This window comes from Nerophis lumbriciformis, linkage group LG36 (genome assembly GCF_033978685.3).
Source record: "Nerophis lumbriciformis linkage group LG36, RoL_Nlum_v2.1, whole genome shotgun sequence".
Lineage (NCBI taxonomy): Eukaryota > Metazoa > Chordata > Actinopteri > Syngnathiformes > Syngnathidae > Nerophis > Nerophis lumbriciformis.
In genome coordinates, this window is record NC_084583.2 from 22,725,705 (window position 1) to 22,747,147 (window position 21,443).

At 40.2% G+C, this 21,443-nt stretch overlaps 1 protein-coding gene across 4 annotated transcripts in view; it reads left to right on the top strand.

Annotated features, from left to right (window-relative positions):
- gabra6a (gamma-aminobutyric acid type A receptor subunit alpha6a) overlaps positions 1-21,443 on the top strand; it is a 39,944-nt gene that overhangs the window by 8,441 nt on the left and 10,060 nt on the right. For 3 of the 4 annotated variants that reach the window (XM_061930329.2, XM_061930326.2, XM_061930327.2), the window contains exons 4-7: positions 4,951-5,171; positions 5,252-5,334; positions 5,423-5,566; positions 14,235-14,387. In XM_061930329.2, the coding sequence (XP_061786313.1) occupies positions 4,951-5,171; positions 5,252-5,334; positions 5,423-5,566; positions 14,235-14,387 (601 nt within the window). The remainder of the gene's footprint in view (positions 1-4,950; positions 5,172-5,251; positions 5,335-5,422; positions 5,567-14,234; positions 14,388-21,443) is intronic. The other variant, XM_061930328.2, reaches the window with a different exon arrangement.

The following is a 21,443-nucleotide window of genomic DNA, read 5'->3' on the forward strand; positions in this document are numbered from 1 at the left end:
ACATTTCTAAAAATCCCTTTTTTGTATTAGCCTTAAGTAATATTCTAATTTTGTGACACACGGAATTTTGGATTTTCATTTGTTGCCACTTCAAATCATCAAAATTAAATGAAATAAACATTTGAATGCATCAGTCTGTGTGCAATGAATAAATATAATGTACAAGTTACACTTTTTGAATGCAATTACTGAAATAAATCAAGTTTTTCAAAATATTCTAATTTACTGGCTTTTACCTGTATGTGTATTTGAGTGGGGCAAAAAAGTATTTAGTCAGCCACCGATTGTGCAAGTTCTCCCACTTAAAATGATGACAGAGGTCTGTAATTTTCATCATAGGTACACTTCAACTGTGAGAGACAGAATGTGAAAACAAATCCAGGAATTCACATTGTAGGAATTTTAAATAATTTCTTTGTAAATAAGTATTTGGTCACTTCAAACAAGGAAGATCTCTGGCTCTCACAGACCTGTAACTTCTTCTTTAAGAAGCTCTTCTGTCCTCCACTCGTTACCTGTATTAATGGCACCTGTTTGAACTCGTTATCTGTATAAAAGACACCTGTCCACAGCCTCAAACAGTCAGACTCCAAACTCCACTATGGCCAAGACCAAAGAGCTGTCGAAGGACACCAGGAAAAGAATTGTAGACCTGCACCAGACTGTGAAGAGTGAATCTACAATAGGCAAGCAGCTTGGTGTGAAAAAAATCAACTGTGGGAGCAATTATCAGAAAATGGAAGACACTGTCTTGGTTGACAAGACTCTGCAACATCGCGTGGACATCGGGGGCGGTACCTCTGGATTGGCAGACCGGGGTGGTGGTTCCTCTCTTTAAGAAGGGGAACCGGAGGGTGTGTTCCAACTATCGTGGGATCACACTCCTCAGCCTTCCCGGTAAGGTCTATTCAGGTGTACTAGAGAGGAGGCTACGCCGGATAGTCGAACCTCGGATTCAGGAGGAACAGTGTGGTTTTCCTCCTGGTCGTGGAACTGTGGACCAGCTCTATACTCTCGGCAGGGTCCTTGAGGGTGCATGGGAGTTTGCCCAACCAGTCTACATGTGCTTTGTGGACTTGGAGAAGGCATTCGACCGTGTACCCCGGGAAGTCCTGTGGGGAGTGCTCAGAGAGTATGGGGTAACGGACTGTCTTATTGTGGTAGTTCACTCCCTGTATAATCATTGTCAGAGCTTGGTCCGCATTGCCGGCAGTAAGTCGGACACGTTTCCAGTGAGGGTTGGACTCCGCCAAGGCTGCCCTTTGTCACCGATTCTGTTCATAACCTTTATGGACAGAATTTCTAGGCGCAGTCAGAGCGTTGAGGGGATCTGGTTTGGTGGCTGCAGGATTAGGTCTCTGCTATTTGCAGATGATGTGGTCCTGATGGCTTCCTCCGGCCAAGATCTTCAGCTCTCACTGGATCGGTTCGCAGCCGAGTGTGAAGCGACTGGGATGGGAATCAGCACCTCCAAGTCCGAGTCCATGGTTCTCTCCCGGAAAAGGGTGGAGTGCCCCAAGTGGAGGAGTTCAAGTACCTCGGAGTCTTGTTCACGAGTGGGGGAAGAGTGGATCGTGAGATCGACAGGCGGATCGGTGCGGCGTCTTCAGTAATGCGGACGCTGTATCGATCCGTTGTGGTGAAGAAGGAGCTGAGCCGGAAGGCAAAGCTCTCGATTTACCGGTCGATCTACGTTCCCATCCTCACCTATGGTCATGAGCTTTGGGTCATGACCGAAAGGACAACATCACGGGTACAAGCGGCCGAAATGAGTTTCCTCCGCCGAGTGGCGGGGCTCTCCCTTAGAGATAGGGTGAGAAGCTCTGTCATTCGGGGGGAGCTCAAAGTAAAGCCGCTGCTCCTCCACATCGAGAGGAGCCAGATGAGGTAGTTCGGGCATCTGGTCAGGATGCCACCCGAACGCCTCCCTAGGAAGGTGTTTCGGGCACGTCCGACTGGTAGGAGGCCACGGGGAAGACCCAGGACACGCTGGGAAGACTATCTCGCCCGGCTGGCCTGGGAACGCCTCGGGATCCCCCGGGAGGAGCTGGACGAAGTGGCTGGGGAGAGGGAAGTCTGGGCTTCCCTGCTTAAGCTGCTGCCCCCGCGACCCGACCTCGGATAAGCGGAAGAAGATGGATGGATGGATGGATGGAAGACATACAAGACCACTGATAATCTCCCTCGATCTGGGGCTCCACGCAAGATCTCATCCCGTGGGGTCAAAATGATCATGAGAACGGTGAACAAAAATCCCAGAACCACATGGGGGGACCTGGTGAATGACCTGTAGAGAGCTGGGACCAAAGTAACAAAGTTTACCATCAGTAACACACTACGCCGACAGGGAATCAAATCCTGCAGTGTCAGACGTGTCCCCCTGCTTAAGCCAGTGCATGTCCAGGCCCGTCTGAAGTTTGCCAGAGAGCACATGGATGATACAGCAGAGGATTGGGAGAATGCCATGTGGTCAGATGAAACCAAAATATAACTTTTTGGTATAAACTCAACACGTCGTGTTTGGAGGAAGAAGAATACTGAGTTGCATCCCAAGAACACCATACCTACTGTGAAGCATGGGGGTGGAAACATCATGCTTTGGGGCTGTTTTTCTGCTAAGGGGACAGGCCGACTGATCCGTGTTTAGGAAAGAATGAATGGGGCCATGTATCGTGAGATTTTGAGCCAAAACCTCCTTCCATCAGTGAGAGCTTTGAAGATGAAACGTGGCTGGGTCTTCCAGCATGACAATGATCCCAAACACACCGCCCGGGCAACGAAGGAGTGGCTCCGTAAGAAGCATTTGAAAGTCCTGGAGTGGCCTAGCCAGTCTCCAGACCTCAACCCCATAGAAAATCTGTGGAGGGAGTTGAAAGTCCGTGTTGCTCGACGACAGCCCCAAAACATCACTGCTCTCGAGAAGATCTGCATGGAGGAATGGGCCAAAATACCAGCTACTGTGTGTGCAAACCTGGTAAAGACCTATAGTAATCGTTTGACCTCTGTTATTGCCAACAAAGGTTATATTACAAAGTATTGAGTTGAATTTTTGTTATTGACCAAATACTTATTTTCCACCATAATTTACAAATTAATTATTTAAAAATCCTACAATGTGAATTCCTGGATTTTTTTTCACATTCTGTCTCTCACAGTTGAAGTGTACCTATGATGAAAATTACAGACCTCTGTCATCATTTTAAGTGGGAGAACTTGCACAATTGGTGGCTGACTAAATACTTTTTTGCCCCACTTGTATATGTGTTAGAGATGCGCGATTTGCGGGCACAACCGCGGAGTCCGCGGATTATCCGCGGATCGGGCGGATGAAATTTAAAAAAATTAGATTTTATCCGCGGGTCGGGTCGGGTCGGGTCGGGCGGTTGAAATAAAAAAAAAATTAGATTTTAAATAGATTCAGGCGGGTGGCAGTTAAACCAATTCGGAAATATATATATATAGCTAAATGTTGTTACCCACATACGAAAAACGAGCAGGCATCTGCTGCATATGCCACAACAGAAGAAAAAAAAAAAAGAGATGGACACTTTTACGGAGCAAAGAAGGGACGCCTCGCCGAGGTCCGGGACCGAGGCCCCTTCCCCCGAGAGGGCCCCACCGGGAGCCGTAGCTGAGGCGATCCGCGAGAAGGGCCCGACGCACGTCCAGGGTCACCACTGCGCCCACCGCACCGACACCCCGCCTCGTCCGGCTTCGCCGCGGCCGGCGTCACGCGCAGCAGGTAAGCAGCTTACCTGCCCGCCAACCCCGTGGCTGGGGGCTCGTAACAGGGGTCACTCCGCGCGCTCCGCCCGCGCAGCTTACCTGCCCGCCACCCCTGTTGCCGGGGGCGCGTAACAGGGGTCACTCCGCGCGCAGTGCGCTCACGAAAGGGGTGGGGCTCACCCTGGTTGATATAGACAGCAGGACGGTGGCCATGGAAGTCGGAACCCGCTAAGGAGTGTGTAACAACCCACCTGCCGAATCAACTAGCCCTGAAAATGGATGGCGCTGGAGCGTCGGGCCCATACCCGGCCGTCGCCGGCAGCGAGACGCGCTTGGAGGTGCGCTCAGCGCGGCTCCCATATGATTGCGCACTGGTGTGCGTCTGGGTCGTGACAGCGTGGCACGCGAATGTCTGTGCTGCATTGGATCAGTCTCCTTTCTTTAACAGGCAAAAGCTTTATAACCTCACTAATGCCTTGCATCGTCTATATTAGATATATAACAACGGGCGGGTGCGGTTCTGATCAAATGTTACATCGGGTGGATGGCGGATGGTTGACGACTTTCTGATGCGGTTGCGGATGAAATAATTGCCTATCCGCGCATCTCTAATATGTGTATTTGGATCGAAACCGTACATAGCTGTACTGAACAAAAAAGCGCTGTAAGATTTTCCACTCAGTACGCCTCCACAAGCCCGGGTAGTGTGACTAAAATTGCATTTTCATGCTTGATTGAAATAATCAGTGAACACAAGCATACGTTTTGCATTTTGCTCACTTACTGTCTGTACCGAAAATGAACCAAACCGTGTCTTTGATACCGAGATACGCAAAGAACCGTGAGGATGCCCTGCCCGTTACACCCCGAGGTGACAGCAGTGTGAGACAAAAAAAAAAAGCATGACAGTGACCAATGACTGTCTGCCTTTTGGGCATCCTGCCATGAGACCATCTAATGAGCTCTAATCTGTTTGACCAGCTCTATAACGCCATTACTGATGGCTTCTGAATCAATATGACAACATGTCAGCCACAGAGCGCTTAATGGACTGATTAATGCTTATCTAACGAGTGACAAGCAACTGTCTTTGGCCGGTCTTGTTTCTCCAAGTGCAGAAAGTTGAAATGTCCTTTTGGTGTTATGATGCATGCTGGTGTGTGGATTGTTAGTGTTGTGTTTATTTTATCCCACTGAAAAACGTATCACCGCCTTGTATTCCAGGAATACACCATAGACATGTTCTTTCGACAGATGTGGGTTGATGAAAGGCTTAAATTTGAGGGTCCCATTGAAATCCTGCGGTTGAACAACCTAATGGTAGACAAGATCTGGACACCGGACACGTTCTTCCGTAACTCCAGAAAGTCCATTTCCCACAACATGACCACACCTAACAAGCTTTTCCGTATCATGCAAAACGGAACCGTCCTCTACACGATGAAGTGAGCCTACAGTATACGTCGCATGGGTTGTTATTCATGGGCAACAACAAATTGACTCCTGTTTGGTTTCTTGTTGTCAGGCTGACAATAAGTGCAGAGTGTCCAATGTGGCTTATGGACTTCCCCATGGATGGTCACACTTGTCCTCTCAGGTTTGGAAGCTGTGAGTAACACACATGGTTACAGTCACAGTCAACACCATCAGTAAAAGGAATATTCACTTTTCTTGTACAACAAAACGGACTTTTCAGACGCCTACACCAGCAGTGAAATCATCTTCACCTGGAGGAAGGGGCCGGTAGCGTCTGTGGACTGTCCCAAAGAGTCCATGAGTCTTTTGCAGTATGATCTGGTGGGACAGACTTTGTCCAGCGAGGTTTTCAAGTCAAACACAGGTACCAGGCACACTCCACAGATTGATATTTACAATACATGTACAACAACATGCTACATCAGTGCAATAGTACATTTTGTAAGCAGTATTGTAATAAGAACAAAATAAAGCTGAATTTAACAAATACAAACATAAATTATGCATAGATTTAAAGTGCATAACATTGCTTGCAATGGGTATACTGCATACTTGCCAACCTTGAGACCTCCGATTTCGGGAGGTGGGGGGCGTGGTTGGGGCCGTGGTTAAGATATATATATATATATAAAAAATATTTGACTTTCAGTGAATTCTAGCTATATATATATATTTTATTACATATATATATATATATATAATAAATTATTATTTATATATATATATATATATATATATATATATAAATAAATAAAAATACTTGAATTTCAGTGTTCATTTATTTACACATAAACACACACATAACACTCATCTACTAATTGTTGAGTTAAGGGTTGAATTGTCCATCCTTGTTCTATTCTCTGTCACTATTTCAGAACACACACATTATACAAATATACATTATAAAATCAATAAGAAAACGGGAGCTCTAATTTGGGAGTCTGAATTAGGATCAGAAGTTCCTGTATAAACATTGCGTACTCAAGTCACCATTTTGTATTGATTACTGCAGCTGTGCACTGGATTCATTCACAAATACAAACTACAACTCACAAACACTTTAGAGTTAGGCTCCACCATCAGAATGTGTACTTAAACTTATAAAGATCACATGGATATTATTCAGTGAGTTGATTCACCAAAATTAACCTGTTATACAGGAGGAAAAAGCACACAGGACGTTTCAATTGTTCACAGACTGGTCGCGCTCATCAGAATGACAAGACACTTCCGGTCTGCAGGTGATAGCATTCAATTGGGAAGAAACGCCCTACTGCCCCCTACTGACCAATGTGAATACTGATAAATGTGGAATGACAGCCCCAAAAACGAATTCAAACCACAAAATAAAATAAATCAACACAAAAATGTGACACATTATGGGTGGGTCACATATGCATGTACAGTAGATGGCAGTATTGTCCTGTTAAAAAGTGTCACAACATTGCTGTTTACGGCAGACGAACTGCTTTACGTAGACGAAATGCTGTTGTTGTGTGTTGTTACCGCGCTGGGAGGACGTTAATGAAACTGCCGTACAATAAACCCACATAAGAAACCAAGAACTCGCCCTCGATCATTAGCTGTTTAAATTGTGGGAAAGCAGACGTGTGAACAGGTTGTCAACACGTCACTCAGGTCCGCATGGAGCTGGAGGGGGCGTGGCCTCCAGCTCCGCCTGAATTTCGGGAGATTTTCGGGAGAAAATTTGTCCCGGGAGGTTTTCGGGAGAGGCGCTGAATTTCGGGAGTCTCCCGGAAAATCCGGGAGGGTTGGCAAGTATGGTATACTGTTGAAAATAAGTAGAGCATGCTTAGTTATCCCAAACCTAAAGTGGAGACATTTTACCAAGGTATGCCTATAGCAGTGGTTCTTAACCTTGTTGGAGGTACCGAACCCCACCAGTTTCATATGCGCATTCACCGAACCCGAACCGTAATCATAAAATGATGTTATTATATTAAAGAAATACTAATAAAGATATATTTTACAAACAGAAAGTTACAGGAATGTACACATAATCCCATGTTTACATCTCATTGTGCAACATGTGAATGTTTTATTGGGAACTAAATGCGATATCTGAAAGGGATACACATTATTTCCAAAGCAGGACCCCCACCCAGACATATAATCATACTTGCCAACCCTCCCGGATTTTCCGGGAGACTCCCGAAATTCAGCGCCTCTCCCGAAAACCTCCCGGGACAAATTTTCTCCCGAAAATCTCCCGAAATTCAGGCGGACTCAGGTCCATGAGGACCTGAGTCCGCTAACCCACAACATAAACAGCATACCTGGCCAATAACGTTATAACTGTAGAATGATGGAGGGCGAGTTCTTGGTTTCTTATGTGGGTTTATTGTTAGGCAGTTTCATTAACGTCCTCCCAGCATGGCAACAACACACAACAACAGCAGTCACGTTTTTGTATACCGCAAAGCAGATCGTCTGCCGTAAACAGCAATGTTGTGACACTCTTAAACAGGACAATACTGCCATCTAGTGCATTTGATGAAAGCACTTTTGTGCGTGCCACACAGAATGCATCATCAGAGGTGTTCAGCATGGTTCGAAAAATAGTGACAGAGAATAGAACAAGGATGGACAATTCAACCCTTAACTCAACAATGAGTAGAGGAGTGTTATGTGTGTGTATATGTGTAAATAAATGAACACTGAAATTCAAGTATTTATTTTTTTATATACATAATAAAATTAATATATATATATATATATATATATATATATATATATATATATATATATAGCTAGAATTCACTGAACGTCAAGTATTTGTTATATATATATATATATATATATGAAATACTTGACTTGGTGAATTCTAGCTGTAAATATACTCCTCCCCTTTTAGCCACGCCCCAACCACGCCCCCTCCCACCCCGACCACGCCCACCCCCTCCCCCCACCTCCCGAAATCGGAGGTCTCAAGGTTGGCAAGTATGGTAACTGGCAACCTGGATGTGACACGCTCACAGACTTTCTAATTGGTCAAACGGTAGAGGGCGGGAAATGAAAACAATAACAAGATCTCGGGGCTGTAGATCTAATTTTGAAATGAGCAAGAACATGATTTATTAATGCCTTTTGACATATCAGCGGCATTTAATGATGACTTGACATGAAAGTATTACATATGGCTCCTTTATAACATAAATTTACATATTTTCCCAACGCCTGTCCGGCTGGTATTCGGACAAAGTATTTCTGCTTTGGAGCCCAGTACTAACACAATGCTGGGGAAACTTACCACTATATTCTTATCACTGACGGAGCAGAAAAGAGGCTAGGAACTGGTTTGCGGTAAAATTTCGTATAAACCGCCCTGTAAATCATTGATTGACATGTACATGCGCGTATTCTTGCAAAATGTACACAGTGCATGATCTGCGTGTCGGGAGGGGCCCTGTTCTTGTGTGTGGGTGATCCATCAAGCCTTCACTTGTTGTGTGTTTGTGGGTCTTGCTGCCTGCAAGTAAGTGCAAAGCTTGCTATTTTGGCTTGAGAGCTAACTGTAATGTATCGGGCGCCTCTCCATGATATGTCATGTGGTCGGGCCTAATGGCGTGCCTTTAGCAGCGACTGTAGGAAGCAAGCCACACTGTAGGAACCTTGCAAAATCCTGAAAAAGACTGATCTGTCAGTCATTCATTTATAAAGCAGGCAGAGAATGTGTGTGTGTGTGTGTGTGTGTGTGTGTGTGGTAATATGGTCTGTGAAAGCATGCATGTGTTTAGACCAGACCGGGGCAAAATACGGCCCGCGGCCCATTAAGATTTTCAATTCGGCCCGTAAATTAGACCTTTAACATCAAAACAGTAACAGTAACATTATGCATACTTGCCAACCCTCCCGGATTTTCCGGGAGACTCCCGAAAATTCAGCGCCTCTCCCGAAAACCTCCCGGGACAAATTTTCTCCCGAAAATCTCCCGAAATTCAGGCGGAGCTGGAGGCCACGCCCCCTCCAGCTCCATGCGGACCTGAGTGACGTGTTGACAGCCTGTTCACACGTCCGCTTTCCCACAATATAAACAGCTAATGATCGAGGGCGAGTTCTTGGTTTCTTATGTGGGTTTATTGTTAGGCAGTTTCATTAACGTCCTCCCAGCGCGGTAACAACACACAACAACAGCAGTCAAGTATTCGTCTACCGTAAAGTAGTTTGTCTGCCGAAAACAGCGATGTTGTGACACTTTTAAACAGGACCATCTACTGTACATGCATATGTGACCCACCCATAATGTGTCACATTTTTGTGTTGATTTATTTATTTTATTTTGTGGTTTGAATTCGTTTTTGGAGCTGTCATTACACATTTATCAGTATTCACATTGGTCAGTAGGGGGCAGTAGGGCGTTTCTTCCCAATTGAATGCTATCACCTGCAGACCGGAAGTGTCTTGTCATTCTGATGAGAGCGACCAGTCTGTGAACAATCGAAACGTCCCGTGTGCTTTTTCCTCCTGTATAACAGGTTAGTTTTGGTGAATCAACTCACTGAATAATATCCATGTGATCTTTATAAGTTTAAGTACACATTCTGATGGTGGAGCCTAACTCTAAAGTGTTTGTGAGTTGTAGTTTGTATTTGTGAATGAATCCAGTGCACAGCTGCAGTAATCAATACCAAAAGGCGACGTGAGTGCGCAATGTTTATATAGGAACTTCTGATCCTAATTCAGACTCCCAAATTAGAACTCCCGTTTTCTTATTGATTTTATAATGTATATTTGTATAATGTGTGTGTTCTGAAATAGTGACAGAGAATAGAACAAGGATGGACAATTCAACCCTTAACTCAACAATGAGTAGATGAGTGTTATGTGTGTGTATATGTGTAAATAAATGAACACTGAAATTCAAGTATTTCTTTTATTTATATATATATATATATATATATATATATATATATATATATATATGTATATATATATATATGTAATAAAATATATATATCTATATAGCTAGAATTCATTGAAAGTCAAGTATTTCTTATATATATATATATCTTAACCACGCCCCCAACCACGCCTCACCCCCGACCACGCCCCCAGCCCCCCACCCCCCACCTCCCGAAATCGGAGGTCTCAAGGTTGGCAAGTATGAACATTATGATGTGCAGTGCAGTTTTTAAATGACCGTAAGTCTTGAACTATAGAAATGATTTCAATGGTTGAAGTCTGCGCTTTTGTGTTACGATCCGTTGCCCGGATCATGTTTTGTTCTATTAGTTTTGACTACCTCACTTCTGTTTTCTGCACCCCTGGGTTTGTGTTTCAGTTGCCATGACTGCAGATTAGTTCCACCTGCCTCTGATTAGTGTTCGGGACACTCACCTGCTCCTGGGCACTAATCAGAGAGCTATTTATTCCCGTTTCTTTCTACAATCAGTCTGGCTTCCTTGTTTGCATTGCGCAAAAGTGCTTGCTTCCATGCAAACCCGTACGCTAAGTATTGTTCTATGACTTTTGATTCCTTGTTTGTATGCTAGCTTCCACGCTAAGCTCTTCCTTAGTTTTGCCACCCGTGCTATCGGCACGCTTTTGTTTTTCCTGTTTTTTCTGCATGATTTATACAAATAAATAATTTCCTACTTGCACGCTTCGTCCGGAGTTTTCCGGACTGTGATAAAATGGCAACCAAGGTAATCAGAAAGGTCAACCAACGAACAAGAGTTCTCTACAGAATCTCCTCTCTGGTCAACAAAAGCACCATGAAGATTCTAGCGAGAACTCTCATGCAACCCTTTTTCGATTACGCATGCACCTCCTGGTAACCTAGCACCTCCAAAACCCTCAAATCTAAACTCCAAACATCCCAGAACAAGCTAGTCAGGTTACTTTTAGACCTCCACCCCAGATCACACCTCACTCCTACCCACTTCTCCAAAGTGGGCTGGCTCAGGGTGGAGGACAGAGTAAAACAACTTGCACTGAGCCTCGTCTATAAAATCCGCTACACCTCCCTGATACCGAAGTACATGTCAAACTACTTCCTTAACGTAAATGACCGCCATAACCACAACACCAGGGGGAGCTCCACTAACCACGTTAAACCCAGATTCCCATCTAACAAAGGTCTTAACTCATTCTCCTTCTATGCCACATCAATATGGAATGCACTCCCAACAGGTGTAAAAGAAAGGGCATCTCTATTCTCCTTCAAAACCGCACTAAAAGAACACCTCCAGGCAACTTCAACCCTTGACTAACACACTCCCCCTTCCACATCCCACCTCCCCGGATTGTAAATAACCAAATGTAAATAATCAAATGTATTTCTAATGTATATACAGGTAAAAGCCAGTAAATTAGAATATTTTGAAAAACTTGATTTATTTCAGTAATTGCATTCAAAAGGTGTAACTTGTACATTATATTTATTCATTGCACACAGACTGATGCATTCAAATGTTTATTTCATTTAATTTTGATGATTTGAAGTGGCAACAAATGAAAATCCAAAATTCCGTGTGTCACAAAATGAGAATATTACTTAAGGCTAATACAAAAAAGGGATTTTTAGAAATGTTGGCCAACTGAAAAGTATGAAAATGAAAAATATGAGCATGTACAATACTCAATACTTGGTTGGAGCTCCTTTTGCCTCAATTACTGCGTTAATGCGGCGTGGCATGGAGTCGATGAGTTTCTGGCACTGCTCAGGTGTTATGAGAGCCCAGGTTGCTCTGATAGTGGCCTTCAACTCTTCTGCGTTTTTGGGTCTGGCATTCTGCATCTTCCTTTTCACAATACCCCACAGATTTTCTATGGGGCTAAGGTCAGGGGAGTTGGCGGGCCAATTTAGAAGAGAAATACCATGGTCCGTAAACCAGGCACGGGTAGATTTTGCGCTGTGTGCAGGCGCCAAGTCCTGTTGGAACTTGAAATCTCCATCTCCATAGAGCAGGTCAGCAGCAGGAAGCATGAAGTGCTCTAAAACTTGCTGGTAGACGGCTGCGTTGACCCTGGATCTCAGGAAACAGAGTGGACCGACACCAGCAGATGACATGGCACCCCAAACCATCACTGATGGTGGAAACTTTACACTAGACTTCAGGCAACGTGGATCCTGTGCCTCTCCTGTCTTCCTCCAGACTCTGGGACCTCGATTTCCAAAGGAAATGCAAAATTTGCATGGTTGGGTGATGGTTTGGGGTGCCATGTCATCTGCTGGTGTCGGTCCACTCTGTTTCCTGAGATCCAGGGTCAACGCAGCCGTCTAGCAGCAAGTTTTAGAGCACTTCATGCTTCCTGCTGCTGACCTGCTCTATGGAGATGGAGATTTCAAGTTCCAACAGGACTTGGCGCCTGCACACAGCGCAAAATCTACCCGTGCCTGGTTTACGGACCATGGTATTTCTGTTCTAAATTGGCCCGCCAACTCCCCTGACCTTAGCCCCATAGAAAATCTGTGGGGTATTGTGAAAAGGAAGATGCAGAATGCCAGACCCAAAAACGCAGAAGAGTTGAAGGCCACTATCAGAGCAACCTGGGCTCTCATAACACCTGAGCAGTGCCAGAAACTCATCGACTCCATGCCACGCCGCATTAACGCAGTAATTGAGACAAAAGGAGCTCCAACCAAGTATTGAGTATTGTACATGCTCATATTTTTCATTTTCATACTTTTCAGTTGGCCAACATTTCTAAAAATCCCTTTTTTGTATTAGCCTTGAGTAATATTCTAATTTTGTGACACACGGAATTTTGGATTTTCATTTGTTGCCACTTCAAATCATCAAAATTAAATGAAATAAACATTTGAATGCATCAGTCTGTGTGCAATGAATAAATATAATGTACAAGTTACACCTTTTGAATGCAATTACTGAAATAAATCAAGTTTTTCAAAATATTCTAATTTACTGGCTTTTACCTGTGTGTGTGTGTGTGTGTGTGTGTGTATATATATATATATATATATATATATACATATATATGTAGTTATATATCTATATATATATCTATATATATATCTATATATATCTATATATATATATATATATATATATATATATATATATATATATATATATATATATATATATATATATGTATATATATATGTATATTTATATATATATATATATATATATATATATGTATATATATATATATATATATATATGTATATATATATATATATATGTATATATATATATATATATATATATATATATGTATATATTTGTATGTATGTATGTATGTATGTATATATATATATATATTTATGAAATACCTGACTTGGTGAATTCTAGCTGTAAATATCCTCCTCCCCTCTTAACCACGCCCCCGCCCCAACCACGTTTTCAGCGCAGCCAGTCCGAAACACATTTTTTACAACAAAGTTCTGCATAAAAGCGATAATATATCATATTGTAGGTGTTTATTACACTTTGCATTCCTATTTTGCTGTTTTTTTACATCTTTGTTGTAAAAGATGTCTATCGAGGAGCTGACCTGAGAAGTAAAAGGGGAGCGACGTTCATATGTTGTTAAAATTCAGTGTTTTATTGTTCATAGTTAATATTGTAAATCACAATTTTGTCATTTTAACATACATTTTGGATGTCCCATTCAGTCAAAAACTGTAAAATTCCATTCCTTTTTTTGAGGTGGTCTGTCATAACATTTTTAGAATTCTATCGGACATTGTGACTTTTTGTATTAGTGTTCCTGAAAAAAAAGGGACCCAAACACACAATACCGTACAGCACATTTTTACAGCTAATTGTGTACATATAATTTAAACCCACATTTTTTTCTCTCAATGTGGTTTAGACAGAGCAACGTCACGCATAATGACACTGGAGGTCACATCCTCTCTCTTGCACTCTCTCCGTCCTTTTGATGTGCGATGTTAGTGCAATCCAAACAGTTTCTATGTACTGTAGCTCTATGCCCCGGCAGTTATTTAGTTTCAAGAGCAAGCAAGGGCATTGATTGTGCACTCACCCCCGCTCTGTCCCTCAGGGCTGCTGTCTTCACACATGCTGTTTATCTTACAGGTCACTACTCCGTGCAGGTGGTCCATTTCCACCTGCAGAGGAAGCTGGGATATTACCTCATCCAGACGTACATCCCGCTTATCATGGTTGTCGTGCTGTCCCAAGTTTCTTTCTGGATCAATAAGGAGTCCGTTCCTGCACGTACAGTGGCCGGTATGTTACCTGCGCTATCATTTAGGGAAGGGGGGTCAAACTTGTTTTCATTGAGGGCCACATCGCAGTTATGGTTGCCCTCAGAGGGCCGCTTTTAACAATCAGTAATATATGAATATACATGTGTATATATAAAATACATTAACAATATATTTTTTTACATAAGCTGCAAAACATTTTTTTAAATTTTACTTTAAAAACTGGCAGCTCAGTCACCAGAATTTTACAGTAAAAGCAGTGTTTTTTTTTTTTACAGCATATAAAAAAATTGAATAAATGGAATTGAATGGAAAACAACACCACTGTTTTTAGCGGTAAAATTCAAGCAACAGAGCTACCAGTTTAAAAAATTTTTTTTTTACTGTAAAATCTTGTTTTTTTTGTTAGTTCTGTGACTTACTGTATATGAAAAAAAAAACATGATTTTACGGTTAAAAAACCCGGAATTTAACCGTAAAATCTATTGTCAATTTTACAGACTACAATTTGATTGATAATTTGTTTTGAAATTATAAGTCAAGAATACATTTAAGTACAGTATTTATCTTTATTTTAACACGATGAATGCTCCAATGCTGAAGTTGAACTGAAATGCTGACAGAATGTAATATGAATGTAAGAATAGTTTGAATGTTGGAATGGTTTGAATAGGTTGAAAAATGTGGGAATTGTGCAACTTGGAAAAATTTCCCATTCATTTCAATTGGAACTTCCTGAAAATTTTGGAATTTTGGGAAAAGCGAGATTTTTTGGAAAATTATTAGGAGCATGAATGTCCTAAATGAGCTGAATTGGTTGGTGTTGGAATTATTTAAATTGGGCAAGAATGTTGAAGTAGTAAATGGTATTAAGGAATTTCGGGAAAATCTGGAATTTTTTTGAAAAAGGTAAAAAACTTGAACTATCTGAATAAGTTAAAATGGTTCGTGTTGAAATTTGTCAAATCGGTCGAGAAATGTTGAAGTAGTAACATGTTGAATTGAGAAATGGTATTACAGAATTCCTGGACTTTGGGAAAAACCTGGAATTTTTCCAGTTCAAAAAACAACTTCATTTTTTTTCCTAATTAAGAGAAATGTTTAGACGGTGGAACGGTTGAAGTGGGTTGAAAAATGTGGAAGGAATAGTCGCCAGAAAAAAGGGTGGAAATAGGGCTTTGGAAAACCAGGAATTCTGGAAAATACTGAAATGTTTTTGAACTTGGAAAAAGGGTTTTTCAATTTCCAGAATGGCGGTATGTGTTGAAGGTGGAATGGTTTGAATCAGTTGAAAAATGTGGGAATTGTGCAACTTGAAAAAATGTCCCATTCATTTCAATGGGAACTTCCTGGAAATTTTGGAATTTTGGGAAAAACGAGATTTTTTGGAAATTATTAGGAGCATGAATGTCCTAAATGAGCTGAATTGGTTGGTGTTTGAATTATTTAAATTGGGCAAGAAATGTTGAAGTAGTAAATGGTATTAAGGAATTTCGGGAAAATCTGGATTTTTTTTGAAAAAGGTAAAAAACTTGAAATATCTGAATAAGTTCAAATGGTTGGTGTGGACATTTTTCAAATCGGTCGAGAAATCTTGAAGTAGCAACATGTTGAATTGAGAAATGGTATTACGGAATTCCTGGAATTTTGGGAAAACCTGGATTTTATTCAGTTCAAAAAACAACTTCATTTTTTGTCCTAATTAAGAGAAATGTTTAGACGGTGGAACGGTTGAAGTGGGTTGAAAAATGTGGAAGGAGTAGTCGCCAGAAAAAAGGGTGGAAATAGGGCTTTGGAAAACCAGGAATTCTGGAAAATCCTGAAATTATTTTGAACTTGGAAAAAGGGTTTTTCAATTGCAAGAATAGCAGAATGTGTTGAAGGTGGAATGGTTTGAATCGGTTGAAAAATGTGGGAATTGTGCAACTTGGAAAAATTTCCCATTCATTTCAATTGGAACTTCCTGAAAATTTTGGAATTTTGGGAAAAGCGAGATTTTTTGGAAAATTATTAGGAGCATGAATGTCCTAAATGAGCTGAATTGGTTGGTGTTGGAATTGTTTAAATTGGGCAAGAAATGTTGAAGTAGTAAATGGTATTAGGAATTTCGGGAAAATCTGGAATTTTTTTGAAAAAGGTAAAAAACTTGAACTATCTGAATGAATTAAAATGTTTGGTGTTGAAATTTTTCATATCGGTCGAGAAATGTTGAAGTAGTAACATGTTGAATTGAGAAATGGTATTACGGAATTCCTGGAATTTGGGAAAAACCTGGAAATTTCCCAGTTCAAAAAACAACTTCGTTTTTTGTCCTAATTAAGAAGAATGTTTAGACGGTGGAACGGTTGAAGTGGGTTGAAAAATGTGGAAGGAGTAGTTGCCAGAAAAAAGGGTGGAAATAGGGCTTTGGAAACCCAGGAATTCTGGAAAATCCTGAAATTTTTTTGAACTTGGAAAAAGGGTTTTTCAATTCCCAGAACGGCGAAATGTGTTGAAGGTGGAATGGTTTGAATCGGTTGAAAAATGTGGGAATTGTGCAACTTGGAAAAATGTCCCATTCATTTCAATGGGAACTTCCTGGAAATTTTGGAATTTTGGGAAAAGCGACATTTTTTGGAAAATTATTAGGAGCATGAATGTCCTAAATGAGCTGCATTGGTTGGTATTGGAATTGTTTAAATTGGGCAAGAAATGTTGAAGTAATAAATGGTATTAAGGAATTTTGGGAAAATCTGGATTTTTTTTGGAAAAGGTAAAAAACTTGAACTATCTGAATAAGTTAAAATGGTTGGTGTTGAAATTTTTCAAATCGGTCGAGAAATCTTGAAGTAGTAACATGTTGAATTGAGAAATGGTATTACGGAATTCCTGGAATTTTGGGAAAACGTGGATTTTTTCCAGTTCAAAAAACAACTCCATTTTTTGTCCTAATTAAGAGAAATGTTTAGACGGTGGAACGGTTGAAGTGCGTTGAAAAATGTGGAAGGAGTAGTCGCCAGAAAAAAGGGTGGAAATAGGGCTTTGGAAAACCAGGAATTCTGGAAAATCCTGAAATTTCTTTGAACTTGGAAAAAGGGTTTTTCAATTGCCAAAATGGCAGATTGTGTTGAAGGTGGAATGGTTTGAATCGGTTGAAAAATGTGGGAATTGTGCAACTTGGAAAAATGTCCCATTCATTTCAATGGGAACTTCCTGGAAATTTGGGAATTTTGGGAAAAGCGAGATTTTTTGGAAAATTATTAGGAGCATGAATGTCCTAAATGAGCTGAATTGGTTGGTGTTGGAATTGTTTTAATTGGGCAAGAAATGTTGAAGTAGTAAATGATATTAGGGAATTTCGGGAAAATCTGGAATTATTTTGAAAAAGGTAAAAAACTTGAAATATCTGAATAAGTTCAAATGGTTGGTGTTGAAATTTTTCAAATCGGTCGAGAAATGTGGAAGTCGTAACATGTTGAATTGAGAAATGGTATTACAGAATTCCTGGAATTTGGGAAAAACCTGGAATTTTTCCAGTTCAAAAAACAACTTCATTTTTTTTCTAATTAAGAGAAATGTTTAGACGGTGGAACGGTTGAAGTGGGTTGAAAAATGTGGAAGGAGTAGTCGCCAGAAAAAAGGGTGGAAATAGGGCTTTGGAAAACCAGGAATTCTGGAAAAACCTGAAATTTTTTTGAACTTGGAAAAAGGGTTTTTCAATTGCCAGAATGGCGAAATGTGTTGAAGGTGGAATGGTTTGAATCGGTTGAAAAATGTGGGAATTGTGCAACTTGGTAAAATTTCCCATTCATTTCAATAAGAACTTCCTGGAAATTTTGGAATTTTGGGAAAAGCGAGATTTTTTGGAAAATTATTAGGAGCATGAATGTCCTAAATGAGCTGAATTGGTTGGTGTTGGAATTGTTTTAATTGGGCAAGAAATGTTGAAGTAGTAAATGATATTAGGGAATTTCGGGAAAATCTGGAATTATTTTGAAAAAGGTAAAAAACTTGAAATATCTGAATAAGTTCAAATGGTTGGTGTTGAAATTTTTCAAATCGGTCGAGAAAAGTGGAAGTCGTAACATGTTGAATTGAGAAATGGTATTACGGAATTCCTGGAATTTGGGGAAAACGTGGATTTTTTCCAGTTCAAAAAACAACTTCATTTTTTGTCCTAATTAAGAGAAATGTTTAGACGGTGGAACGGTTGAAGTGGGTTGAAAAATGTGGAAGGAGTAGTCGCCAGAAAAAAGGGTGGAAATAGGGCTTTGGAAAACCAGGAATTCTGGAAAATCCTGAAATTTTTTTGAACTTGGAAAAAGGGTTTTTCAATTGCAAGAATAGCAGAATGTGTTGAAGGTGGAATGGTTTGAATCGGTTGAAAAATGTGGGAATTTTGCAACTTGGAAAAATGTCCCATTCATTTCAATGGGAACTTCCTGGAAATTTTGGAATTTTGGGAAAAGCGACATTTTTTGGAAAATTATTAGGAGCATGAATGTCCTAAATGAGCTGCATTGGTTGGTGTTGGAATTGTTTAAATTGGGCAAGAAATGTTGAAGTAGTAAATGGTATTAGGGAATTTTGGGAAAATCTGGATTTTTTTTGAAAAAGGTAGAAAACTTGAACTATCTGAATAAGTTAAAATGGATGGTGTTGAAATTTTTCAAATCGGTCGAGAAATGTTGAAGTAGTAACATGTTGAATTGAGAAATGGTATTACGGAATTCCTGGAATTTTGGGAAAACCTGGATTTTTTTCCAGTTCAAAAAACAACTTAATTTTTTGTCCTAATTAAGAGAAATGTTTAGACGGTGGAACGGTTGAAGTGGGTTGAAAAATGTGGAAGGAGTAGTCGCCAGACAAAAGGGTGAAAATAGGGCTTTGGAAAACCAGGAGTTCTGGAAAATCCTGACATTTTTTTGAACTTGGAAAAAGGGTTTTTCAATTGCAAGAATAGCAGAATGTGTTGAAGGTGGAATGGTTTGAATCGGTTGAAAAATGTGGGAATTTTGCAACTTGGAAAAATGTCCCATTCATTTCAATGGGAACTTCCTGGAAATTTGGGAATTTTGGGAAAAGCGAGATTTTTTGGAAAATTATTAGGAGCATGAATGTCCTAAATGAGCTGAATTGGTTGGTGTTGGAATTGTTTTAATTGGGCAAGAAATGTTGAAGTAGTAAATGATATTAGGGAATTTCGGGAAAATCTGGAATTATTTTGAAAAAGGTAAAAAACTTGAAATATCTGAATAAGTTCAAATGGTTGGTGTTGAAATTTTTCAAATCGGTCGAGAAATGTGGAAGTCGTAACATGTTGAATTGAGAAATGGTATTACAGAATTCCTGGAATTTGGGAAAAACCTGGAATTTTTCCAGTTCAAAAAACAACTTCATTTTTTTTCTAATTAAGAGAAATGTTTAGACGGTGGAACGGTTGAAGTGGGTTGAAAAATGTGGAAGGAGTAGTCGCCAGAAGAAAGGGTGGAAATAGGGCTTTGGAAAACCAGGAATTCTGGAAAAACCTGAAATTTTTTTGAACTTGGAAAAAGGGTTTTTCAATTGCCAGAATGGCGAAATGTGTTGAAGGTGGAATGGTTTGAATCGGTTGAAAAATGTGGGAATTGTGCAACTTGGAAAAATGTCCCATTCATTTCAATGGGAACTTCCTGGAAATTTTGGAATTTTGGGAAAAGCGAGATTTTTTGGAAAATTATTAGGAGCATGAATGTCCTAAATGAGCTGAATTGGTTGGTGTTGGAATTGTTTTAATTGGGCAAGAAATGTTGAAGTAGTAAATGATATTAGGGAATTTCGGGAAAATCTGGAATTATTTTGAAAAAGGTAAAAAACTTGAAATATCTGAATAAGTTCAAATGGTTGGTGTTGAAATTTTTCAAATCGGTCGAGAATTGTGGAAGTAGTAACATGTTCAATTGAGAAATGGCATTACAGAATTCCTGGAATTTGGGGAAAACATGGATTTTTTCCAGTTCAAAAAACAACTTCATTTTTTGTCCTAATTAAGAGAAATGTTTAGACGGTGGAACGGTTGAAGTGGGTTGAAAAATGTGGAAGGAGTAGTCGCCAGAAAAAAGGGTGGAAATAGGGCTTTGGAAAACCAGGAATTCTGGAAAATCCTGAAATTTTTTTGAACTTGGAAAAAGGGTTTTTCAATTGCCAGAATGTGTTGAAGGTGGAATGGTTTGAATCGGTTGAAAAATGTGGGAATTGTGCAACTTGGAAAAATGTCCCATTCATTTCAATGGGAACTTCCTGGAAATTTTGGAATTTTGGGAAAAGCGAGATTTTTTGGAAAATTATTAGGAGCATGAATGTCCTAAATGAGCTGAATTGGTTGGTGTTGGAATTGTTTTAATTGGGCAAGAAATGTTGAAGTAGTAAATGATATTAGGGAATTTCGGGAAAATCTGGAATTATTTTGAAAAAAGTAAAACACTTGAAATATCTGAATAAGTTCAAATGGTTGGTGTTGAAATTTTTCAAATCGGTCGAGAATTGTGGAAGTAGTAACATGTTCAATTGAGAAATGGCATTACAGAATTCCTGGAATTTGGGGAAAACATGGATTTTTTCCAGTTCAAAAAACAACTTCATTTTTTGTCCTAATTAAGAGAAATGTTTAGACGGTGGAACGGTTGAAGTGGGTTGAAAAATGTGGAAGGAGTAGTCGCCAGAAAAAAGGGTGGAAATAGTGCTTTGGAAAACCAGGAATTCTGGAAAATCCTGAAATTTTTTTGAACTTCGAAAAAGGGTTTTTCAATTGCCAGAATGTGTTGAAGGTGGAATGGTTTGAATCGGTTGAAAAATGTGGGAATTGTGCAACTTGGAAAAATTTCCCATTCATTTCAATGGGAACTTCCTGGAAATTTTGGAATTTTGGGAAAAGCGAGATTTTTTGGAAAATTATTAGGAGCATGAATGTCCTAAATGAGCTGAATTGGTTGGTGTTGGAATTGTTTAAATTGGGCAAGAAATGTTGAAGTAGTAAATGATATTAGGGAATTTCGGGAAAATCTGGAATCATTTTGAAAAAGGTAAAAAACTTGAAATATCTGAATAAGTTCAAATGGTT